An 11,362-nucleotide genomic window follows, 5' to 3' on the forward strand; every position below is an offset into this window, starting at 1 on the left:
CACTCTTCTTTCCTCCTCCTCCTCTTCTTCCTCCTCCACCTCTTTCCTCCCCCTCCTCCTCCTCTTCTTTCTTCCTCCCCTCCACCTCTTCCTCCCTCCTCCTCTTTCTTTCTTCCTCCTCCACCTCTTTCCTTCTTTCTTCTTTTTCCTCCACCTTTCCTCCCCTCCTCCTCTTCTTCTTCCTCCTCCACCTCCTTCTTCCTCCTCCACCTCTTTCTTCCTCTTCCACCTCTTCCTCCCCCTCCTCCTCCTCTTTCTTCCTCCTCCACCCCTTTTCCTCCCCCCTCCTCCTCTTCTTCCTCCTCCATCTTTCCTCTCTTCTTCCTCCCTCCACCTCTTCCTCCCCCTCCTCTTTCTTCCCTCCACTCTTCCTCCTCCTCTTCTTCTTCTTCTTCCTCCTCCACCTTTCTCCTCCCTCCTCCTCTTTCTTCTTTCTTCCTCCTCCACCTCTTCCTCCCCCTCCTCCTCTTCTTTCTTCCTCCTCCATTCTTCTTCCCTCCCTCCTCCTCTTCTTCTCCCTCCTCCACCTCCTTCCTCCCTCCCTCTTTCTTCCTCCTCCACCCTTCCTCCCCCCTCCTTCTTCCTCCTCCTCCACCTCTTCCTCCCTCTCTCCTCTTCTTTCTTCCTCCTCCACCTCTTCCTCCTCCCTCTTCTTTCTTCCTCCTCCACCTCTTCTCCCTCCTTCTTTCTTCTTCTTCTCCTCCTCCACCTCTTCTCCCTCCTCTTTCTTTCTTCCTCCTCCACCTCTTTCCTCCCTCCCTTCTTCTTTTCCTCCCTCCACCCTTCCTCCCCCTCCTCCTCTTCCTCCTCTCCTCTTTCTCCTCCTCTTTCTTCCTCCTCCACCTCCTTCTCCTCCTCCTCCTCTTTCCTCCTCCACCTCTTCCTACCCCTCCTCCTCTTCTTCCTCCTCCACCTCTTTCCTCCCCCTCCTCCACCTCTTCCTCCTCCTCTTTCTCCTCCTCCACCTCCTCCCCCTTCCTCTTCTTCCTCCTCTCCACCCTTCCTCCTCCTTCCTCCCCTCCTCCACCTCTTCCTCCTCCTCTTTCTTCCTTCCTCCACCCTTCCCTCCCTTCCTCTTCCTCCTCCACCTCTTCCTACCCCTCCTCCTCTTCTTCCTCCTCCACCTCTTCCTCCCCCCTCCTCCACCTCTTCCTCCTCCTCTTCTTCCCTCCTCCACTTCTTCCTCCCCTCCTCCTCTTCCCTCCTCCACTCTTTCCTACCCCTCCTCCTTCTTCCTCCTCCACTTTCCTCCCTCCCCTCTTCCTCTTCTTCCTCCTCCACCTCTTCCTCCCCCTCCTCTTTCTTCTTCCTCCATTTCTTCCTCCCCCTCCTCTTCTTCCTCCTCCATTCTTCTCCCTCCTCCACCTCTTCCTCTAGGCAGATCCTCCAACTTTGAAACCCAACCTGAAAAATCTACCCCAAAAATGGTTTCTCAATAGACAACTTCCCAACCTACTACTGTCTCTAGGATCACAGACACCATTATTACCTACGATTATCACCCTCCGCCTCTGAGGGTTAGCATCCTCCTGCACCGAATTTGTTGACCTCTGTGATTGGACCAGTGGGATTCATCTCTGTTAGTGCGTTGTGATTGGTCCAATGCGTTGCCTTTCTGTCTGTGTGTTCAGTTGTACATTTATCGATCTATGTTTATGAATTCATAAGCATAGTCTTTAAAAAGAGACATTTTGTCTTATTTGAGTCACTTTTGAAACCAAGAGTGTACAGTATGTTACAGCGCTGAGTTATAACAACTAGGAGTAAATGTTTCTAATGCACACAGTATTATTCTGTGGTTCATGGTTGAGTAGTACACTCACGTCTCCTGGAGCACAGTTGTTGTTGTTGTTGTTGTTCACGGGGATTAGCCCACCCGGGCACAGGTCACTAACCCACATCAGGGCCTGGGGGCGAAAATGTAACATTAATAATAATAATAATAATAATCTATATATATAAACCAAAGAAATTTGTCTGTGTGTCCGCCCGAGAATCTCGGAACCTACTTTACCGATCTGTAGTGATGATGGATGGTAGTATATGTAGTGATGGCTGGTGTTATATGTAGTGATGATGGCTGGTGTTATATGTAGTGATGATGGCTGGTGTTATATGTAGTGATGATGGATGTGTTATATGTAGTGATGATGGATGGTGTTATATGTAGTGATGATGGGTGGTGTTATGTAGTGATGATGGATGGTGTTATATGTAGTGATGATCGGTGGTGTTATGTAGTGATGATGGATGATGTAATATGTAGTGATGATGGATGGTGTTATTAGTGATGATGGGTGGTGTTATATGTAGTGATGATGGCTGGTGTTATATGTAGTGATGATGGCTGGTGTTATATGTAGTGATGATGGATGGTGTTATATGTAGTGATGATCGGTGGTGTTATATGTAGTGATGATGGATGATGTAATATGTAGTGATGATGGATGGTGTTATATGTAGTGATGATGGGTGGTGTTATGTAGTGATGATCGGTGGTGTTATATGTAGTGATGATGGCTGGTGTTATATGTAGTGATGATGGATGGTGTTATATGTAGTGATGATGGATGATGTAATATGTAGTGATGATGGATGGTGTTATATGTAGTGATGATCGGTGGTGTTATATGTAGTGATGATGGATGATGTAATATGTAGTGATGATGGATGGTGTTATGTAGTGATGATGGGTGGTGTTATATGTAGTGATGATGGGTGGTGTTATATGTAGTGATGATGGATGATGTAATATGTAGTGATGATGGATGGTGTTATATGTAGTGATGATGGGTGGTGTTATATGTAGTGATGATCGGTGGTGTTATATGTAGTGATGATGGATGATGTAATATGTAGTGGATATGGTGTTATATGTAGTGATGATGGGTGGTGTTATATGTAGTGATGATGGGTGGTGTTATATGTAGTGATGATGGGTGGTGTTATATGTAGTGATGGATGGATGGTGTTATATGTAGTGATGATGGATGGTGTTATATGTAGTGATGATGGATGGTGTTATATTTAGCGATGATGGATGATGTTATATGTAGTGATGATGGGTGGTGTTATATGTAGTGATGATGGATGGTGTTATATGTAGTGATGATTAAATAATAAAATAATAACAATTTAAAGCTAAAAAAATATACTTTGCTGTACCGTTGTAGTGAAAAACATGGTGGAACTTACATACACCGTTAATGAACTATTGGTGGAAGAAGTTTTGGGGACTGAACAGTGAGACAATGTGGAGCCTCAGGAGGGTGGCGTCCTACCGTAGAAGAATGAGCCGCCCAGACCAAACTTGGCATGGATAGCAAGTGTCATGTGGGGATCTAAAAAAAACCAACCAACCCGACCCTACACACCCGACCCGACCAGTTAAACCACACAAAGGTTGAAAAGGATGTGGAAATGTTGTAAAGTCCTCAACTGAGCTCACTAACATGGTCTACCCAAACATTATCCACCACTACAAGGATCACAAGTGGCTGCGTGAACGAGCAATTCTGGCACCAAGTATGATACAGTGGCTGAAATCAACATGACTCTCTCAGACAGCTTCCAGGCAGTGAGACCTCATTCAAATCTGTTGATACTGTAATCGACCAGGACCAAGACCAGTACCATGCAGAATTCTAATTCTTTGGAGCCCGTGGAATGCCTCCTCACCAGCTCACTCTCAAGATTGGAACTCCTATAATGCTCTTAGAAATCTGAACCTAGCAGAGCTATGATTCCATGAGTGTGTAATAATAATAATTATGTTAATATAACAGAAAATAAAAAAAAGATAAAGAAAAAACAATATATTGTATATGTTGCTGTCAATAGTAAGAGAAACAATTGAGACCCTGCAATTGTGTGTAAATGAGGCAGAAAGTCAGATCAGCAACCTGGGACTTGGTTACAATATTCGTGATGCCATATGGCAGCAGAGTCTACCATTAGACAACACATTATGCTTCCAATATCTTCCCAGGCGGTAGTACCTCCTGTTTGGTAGCTACCTACTACCCGCAGCAAGGAGGACTTGCGCTGTCTGGCTCACAGCAGACAGAAAGGTTGGCTCACAGCAGGGCAGAGGAAGGTTAGCTCACAGCAGGGCAGAGGGAAGGTTGGCTCACAGCAGGGGGCAGAGGGAAGGTTGGCTCCTGGCAGGGACCAGAGGGAAGGTTGGCTCTAGCAGGGCAGGGAAGGATGGCTCCTGTGGGGAGCAGAGGAAGGTTAGCTCAGTAGAGGCAGAGGAAGGTCGGCTCAGGCATTGAGGCAGAGGAAGGTTGGCTCACAGCAGGAAGGTTGGCTCTAGCAAGGCAGAGGAAGGTTGCTCTGCGAGAGCAGAGGGAAGGGTTGGCTCTACAGCAGGAAGGTTGGCTCAGCGGGGCAGAGAGAAAGGTTGGCTCAGGCAGAGGCAGAGGAAGGTTGGCTCACAGCAAGGTTGGCTCACAGCAGGGGGCAGAGGAAAGGTTGGCTCTCACAGCAGAGGCAGAGGATGGCTCACAGCAGGAAGGTTGGCTCACAGCAGGGCAGAGAAAGGTTGGCTCACAGCGAGGCAGAGGTTGGCTCACAGCAGGGCAGAGGAAGGTTGGCTCACAGTGGGGCAGAGGGAGGATGGCTCTCGCAGGAAGGTTGGCTCACAGAGAGGGCAGAGAAAGGTTGGCTCACAGCGAGGCAGAGGGAGGTTGGCTCTGGCAGGGCAGAGGAAGGTTGGCTCACAGCAGGAATGTTGGCTCTGGCAGAGACAGAGGAAGGTTGGCTCACAGCAGGAAGGTTGCCTCACAGTGGGGCAGAGGGAAGGTTGGCTCACAGCGGGGCAGAGGTTGGCTCACAGCAGGGCAGAGGGAAGGTTGGCTCACAGCAGGGCAGAGGGAGGTTGGCTCTGGCAGGGGTAGAGGAAGGGATTGGCTCACAGCAGGGGCAGAGTGAAGGTTGGCTCTGGCAGGGGCAGAGGGAAGGTTGGCTCACAGCAGAGACAGCAGAGAAGGGATTGGCTCACAGCAGGGCAGGGAGGGTTGGCTCACAGCAGGGCAAGTGAAGGTTGGCTCACGCAGGGGAGCAGAGGGAGGTTGGCTCCTGGCAGACAGAGAGGTTGGCTCACAGCAGAGGAGGGAAGGTTGGCTCTGTGGGGGCAGAGTGAAGGTTGGCTCAGGCAGGGCAGAGGAAGGTTGGCTCACAGCAGGGGCAGAGAAGGTTGGTACAGCGAGCAGAGGAAGGTTGGCTCTGAGCCAGGGGCAGAGGAAGGTTGGCTCTGAGGGGGAGCAGAGGAAGGTTGGCTCACAGCAGGAGCAGGGGAAGGTTGGCTCTGGCAGGGCAGAGGGATTGGCTCTGTGAGGGCAGAGGAAGGTTGGCTCTGGCAGGGCAGAGGAAGGTTAGCTCAGCAGGGCAGAGGAAGGTTGGCTCACCAGCAGGGCAGAGGAAGGTTGGCTCTGAGTGGGGCAGGGATTAGCACAGCGGGGCAGAGGGAAGGTCAGCTCACAGTGGGGCAGAGGAAGGTTGGCTCCAGCAGGGGGCAGAGAAGGGATTGGCTCCACAGCAGGGCAGAGGAAGGTTGGCTCTGGCAGAGCAGAGGGAGGTTGGCTCACGCAGGGCAGGAAGGTTGGCTCACAGCAGGGGCAGAGGAAGGTTGGCTCACAGCGGGGCAGAGGAAGGTTGGCTCACAGCTTCACAACGAGCTTCACTACTCCAGCAGGACATTGTGGGGACAAAACTCCTCAGCAGGACACTGTGTGGACTAGCTCCTCCAGCAGGACACTGTGTGGGCTCATCTCCTCAGCAGGACACTGTGTGGACACAACTCCTCAACAGAGACACTGTGTGGACACAACTCCTCCAGCAGGACACTGTGTGGACACAACACCTCCCAGCAGGACACTGTGTGGACACAACACCTCCAGCAGGACACTGTGTGGACACAACTCCTCCCAGCAGGACACTGTGTGGACACAACACCTCCAGCAGGACACTGTGTGGACACAACTCCTCCAGCAGGACACTGTGTGGACACAACTACTCCAGCAGGACACTGTGTGGACACAGCACCTCCAGCAGGACACTGTGTGGACAACTCCTCCCAGCAGGACACTGTATGGACACAACACCTCCCAGCAGGACACTGTGTGGACACAACACTGCCTCCCAGCAGGACACTGTGTGTGGACACAACTCCTCCAGCAGGACAATGTGTGGACACAACACCTCCAGCAGAACACTGTGTGGGCACAACACCTCCAGCAGGACACTGTGTGGACACAACTCCTCAGCAGGACACTGTATAGGTGCACTTACCTCAGCAGGACACTGTGCTGGACACAACACCTCCAGCAGGACGCACTGTGTGGACACAACTCCTCAGCAGGACACTGTGTGGACACAACACACGCCAGCAGAACACTGTGTGGGCTGCTTACCTCCAGCAGGACACTGTGTGGACACAACTCCTCCAGCAGGACTTGCCAATGGACACAACTCCTCCAGCAGGACACTGTGTGGACAACTCCTCCAGCAGGACACTGCATGTGGACACAACACCTCCAGCAGAACACTGTGTGGACCCCTACAACACCTCCAGCAGGACACTGTGGACACAACTCCTCCAACAAGAACACCTATTGTGGACCTGGCCTCCAGCAGAACAGTGTGTGGACACAACTCCTCCAGCAGGACACTGTGTGGACACAACTCCTCCAGCAGAACACTGTGTGGACACAACACCTCCAACAGAACACTGTGTGGACACAACTCCTCAGCAGGACACTGTGTGGACACAACTCCTCCAGCAGGACACTGTGTGGACACAACACCTCCAGCAGGACACTGTGTGGACTCCTCCAGCAGGACACTGAGAAAGTAGCCAGACACAACTCCTCCAGCAGGACACTGTGTGGACACAACTCCTCCAGCAAGGACACAGTGTGGACTCATCTCCTCCAACAGGACCTGTGTGGACACAACACACCTCCAGCAGGACACAGTGTGGACTAGCTCCTCCAGCAGGACACAGTGTGCACACAACTCCTCAGGGACACTGTGTGGACTCATCTCCTCCAGCAGGACACAGTGTGGCCTAACTCCTCCAACCAGAGCACTGTGTGAGACTCATCTCCTCAGCAGGACACTGAGGACACAACACCTCAACAGGACACAGTGTGGACACAACACCTCCAGCAGAAGGACACTGTGTGGACACAACTCCACCCAGCAGGACTTTCATTATTGGACACCTCCAACTGAGGACACTGTGTGGACACAACTCCTCCAGCAAGGACACTGTGTGGACCTCCAGCAGGACACAGTGTGGACACAACACCTCCAGCAGGACACAGTGTGGACTGCACCTCCAACCCAGGACACTGTGTGGACACAACTCCTCCAGCAGAACACTGTGTGGACACAACTCCCTCAGCAGGACACTGTGTGGACTAACTCCTCCAACAGGACACTGTGTGAGACACAACTCCTCCAGCAGGACACTGTGTGGACTAGCCTCTCCAGCAGGGCACTGTGTGGACACAACTCCTCCAGCAGGACACTGTGTGGACACAACACCTCCAGCAGGACTGTGTGGAAACAAAAAGCTCCTCCAGCAGGACACTGTGTGGACACAACACCTCCAGCAGGACACAGTGTGGACACAACACCTTAACCAGGACTGTGTGGACCCCAAGCACCTCCAGCAGGACACAGGTGTGGACACAACTCCTCCAGGGACACAGTGTGGACACAACACCTCCAGCAGGACACTGTGTGGGGAACAACTCCTCCAGCAGGACACAGTGTGGACTCTATCTCCTCCAGCAGGGCACTGTGTGGACTAACTCCTCCAGCAGGACACTGTGTGGAACCCTAGCTCCTCAGCAGGACACAGTGTGGGACACAACACCTCAGCAGGACACTGTGTGAGCCTAGCTCCTCCAGCAGGACACTGTGGACACCAACTCCAGCAGGACATTGTGGGGACACAACTCCTCCAGCAGGACACTGTGTGGACTCATCTCCTCCAGCAGGACACTGTGTGGACACAACTCCTCCAGCAGGACACTGTGTGTGGACACAACTCCTCCAGCAGGACACTGTGTGGACACAACACCTCCAGCAGGACACTGTGTGTGGACACAACACCTCAGAAGGACACTGTGTGGACCTGGCCTCCTCAGCAAGGACACAGTGTGTGGACTGCTTACCTCCAAGCAGGACACTGTGTGGACACAACTCCTCCAGCAAGGACACTGTGTGGTTGGCTACTCCAGCAGGACACTGTGTGGACACAACACCTCCCAGCAGGACACTGTGTGGACACAACTCCTCAGCAGAGGCACTGTGTGGACACAGCCTCCTCAGCAAGGACACTGTGTGTGGACACAACTCCTCAGCAGGACCTGTGTGGACACAACACCTCCAGCAGGACACTGTTAATGAGCACAACTCCCCTCCAACAGGACTTTCAATGGCCAGACACAACTCCTCCCAACCCAGGACACTGTGGACACAACTCCTCCAGCAGGACACAGTGTGGACTCATCTCCTCAGCAGGACACTGTGTGGACACAACACACTCAGCAGGACACAGTGTGGACACAACTCCTCCAGCAGGACACAGTGTGGACACAACTCCCCAGCAGGACACTGTGTGGACTCATCTCCTCCAGCAGGACACAGTGTGGGCCTGCTCCTCCAGCAGGACACTGTGGACTCATCTCCTCCAGCAGGACACTGTGAGGCCTGGCTACCTCCAACAGGACACAGTGTGGACACAACACCTCCAGCAGGACACTGTGTGGACACAATTCCTCCCAGCAGGACACTGTGTGGACACAACACCTCCAGCAGGACACTGTGTGGACTTGCAGCTCTTCCAGCAGGACACTGTGTGGACCACAACACCTCCAGCAGGACACAGTGTGGACACAACACCTCCAGCAGGACACAGTGTGGACCTGCTTACCTCCAACAGGACTGTGTGGACACATCCCTCCAGCAGCAGAACACTGTGGACACAACTCCTCCAGCAGGACGCAGTGTGGACACAACTCCTCAGCAGGGACACTGTGTGGACACAGCTTCCCTCCAACAGGTTTACTGTGTGTGGACACAACTCCTCCAACAGGGCACTGTGTGGACACAACTCCTCAGCAGAGCACTGTGTGGACCCCTGCTTACCTCCAGCAGGACACTGTGTGGAAACAACTCCTCCAGCAGGACACTGTGTGGACACAACACCTCCAACAGGACACTGTGTGGACACACCTCCAGCAGGACACAGTGTGGACACAACTCCTCCAGCAGGACAGTGTGGACAGCACAACACCTCAAGCAGGACTGTGTGGAACAACTCCTCCAACCAGGACACGGAGGTGTGGACTCATCTCCTCCAGCAGGACACTGTGTGGACACCAACTCCCAGCAGGACACTGTGTGGACTGCTCCTCCAGCAGGACACAGTGTGGACACAACACCTCCAGCAGGACACTGTGTGAGCCTAGCTCCCTCCAGCAGGACACTGTGTGGACACAACTCAGCAGGACACTGTGTGGACCTGCTTACCTGCAGCAGGACTGTGTGGTTCTTACCTCCCATCAAGGACACTGTGTGGACACAACACCTCCCATCAGGACACTATGTGGACACCAACTCCTCAGCAGGACACTGTGTGGACAAAACTCCTCCAACAGGACACTGGTGGACACAACTCCTCCAGCAGTACACTGTGTGTGGACACAACTCACTCAAAGCAGGACACTGTGTGGACACAACTCCTCAACAGGGACACAGTGTGGATTCATCTCCTCAACAGGACACTATGTGAACAACACCTCCAGCAGGACACAGTGTGGACTGGCACTCCAGCAGGACACAGTGTGAATGCATCTCCTCAGTAGGACACAGTGTGGACACAACACCTCCAGCAGGGACACAGCAGTGTTGACACAACACCTCCAGCAGGACACTGTGTGGACACAACACCTCCCAGCAGGACACTGTGTGGACTCATCTCCTGCAGCAGGACACAGTGTGGACCTGGCACCTCCAACCCAGGACTGTGTGGTTCATGTCTCCTCCAGCAGGACACTGTGTGGACTGCTTACCTCAGCAGGGCAGTGTGGACACAACACCTCCCAGCAGGACACTGTGTGGACACAACTCCTCCAGCAGGACACTGTGTGGACCATCTTCTCCAGCAGGACACTGTGTGGACACAACACCTCCAGCAGGACACTGTGTGGGCCTGGCACTCAGCACAGTGTGGACACAACACCTCCCAGCAGGGCTGTGTGGACACAACTCCTCCAGCATGGGACACTGTGTGGACTCATCTCCTGCAGCAGGACTTGCAGTGTGGACACAACCACCTCCAGCAGGACACTGTGTGGACTCATCTCCTCAGCAGGACACTGTGTGGACACAACACCTCCAGCAGGGCACAGTGTGGACACAACACCTCCAGCAGGACACTGTGTGGACACAACTCCTCCAGCAGGACACTGTGGACACAACACCTCCAGCAGGACACTGTGTGGACACAACTCCTCCAGCAGGACACAGTGTGTGCTCAACTCCTCCAGCAGAACACTGTGTGGACACAACTCCTCCAGCAGGACACAGTGTGGACACAACACCTCCAGCAGGACACTGTGTGGACACAACTCCTCCAGCAGGACACTGTGTGGACCACAAACCCTCAACAGGACACTGTGTGGACACAACTCCTCAGCAGGACACAGTGTGTACTCCACTCCTCCAGCAGGACACTGTGTGGACAAACACCTCCAGCAGGACACAGTGTGGACACTGCACACCTCAACAGGACACTGTGTGGACACCTCCTCCAGCAGGACACTGTGTGGACACAACACCTCCAGCAGGACACTGTGTGGACACAACTCCTCCAGCAGGACACAGTGTGTACTCAACTCCTCCAGCAGGACACTGTGTGGACACAACTCCTCCAGCAGAACACTGTGTGGACACAACACCTCCAGCAGGACACAGTGTGGACACCACCTCCAGCAGGACACAGTGTGGACACAACACCTCCAGCAGGACTGTGTGGACAGCTCCTCCAGCAGGACACTGTGTGGACACAGCTCCTCCAGCAGGACACTGTGTGGACACAACTCCTCCAAGGACACTGTGTGGACACAACTCCTCCAGCAGGACACTGTGTGGACACAACTCCTCCAGCAGGACACTGTGTGGATCAACTCCTCAGCAGGACACTGTGTGGACACAACTCCTCCAGCAGGACACTGTGTGGACACAACACCTCAGCAGGACACTGTGTGGACACAACTCCTCCAGCAGGACACTGTGTGGACACAACTCCTCCAGCAGGACACAGTGTGGACACAACTCCTCCAGC

The 11,362-nt window shown here is 53.1% G+C and overlaps 2 protein-coding genes across 2 annotated transcripts in view; both read left to right on the forward strand.

Moving 5' to 3' along the window:
• The first annotated feature begins 4,498 nt into the window (after positions 1 to 4,498).
• On the forward strand, positions 4,499 to 5,041 carry LOC121875041. The gene has a single exon (XM_042379390.1). It carries the CDS (start codon positions 4,499 to 4,501, stop codon positions 5,039 to 5,041), a length of 543 nt encoding a protein of 180 aa, XP_042235324.1.
• Positions 5,042 to 10,051: 5,010 nt separating this feature from the next.
• The window catches only part of LOC121875042 (uncharacterized protein PB18E9.04c-like), a 2,487-nt gene continuing 1,176 nt past the window's right edge, over positions 10,052 to 11,362 (forward strand). The window contains exon 1 of the mRNA XM_042379391.1: positions 10,052 to 11,362. This exon is cut by the window's right edge and continues 1,176 nt beyond it. Within this exon, the coding sequence (XP_042235325.1) occupies positions 10,052 to 11,362 (1,311 nt within the window).

Source organism: Homarus americanus, unplaced genomic scaffold, assembly GCF_018991925.1.
Source record: "Homarus americanus isolate GMGI-L3 unplaced genomic scaffold, GMGI_Hamer_2.0 scaffold19565, whole genome shotgun sequence".
Taxonomy (NCBI): domain Eukaryota; kingdom Metazoa; phylum Arthropoda; class Malacostraca; order Decapoda; family Nephropidae; genus Homarus; species Homarus americanus.

What these genes read in the sequence shown, in the direction of transcription:
- LOC121875041 (XM_042379390.1), top strand. Translation starts at nt 4,499, where the DNA reads ATGGCTCACAGCAGGAAGGTTGGCTCACAGCAGGGCAGAGAAAGGTTG.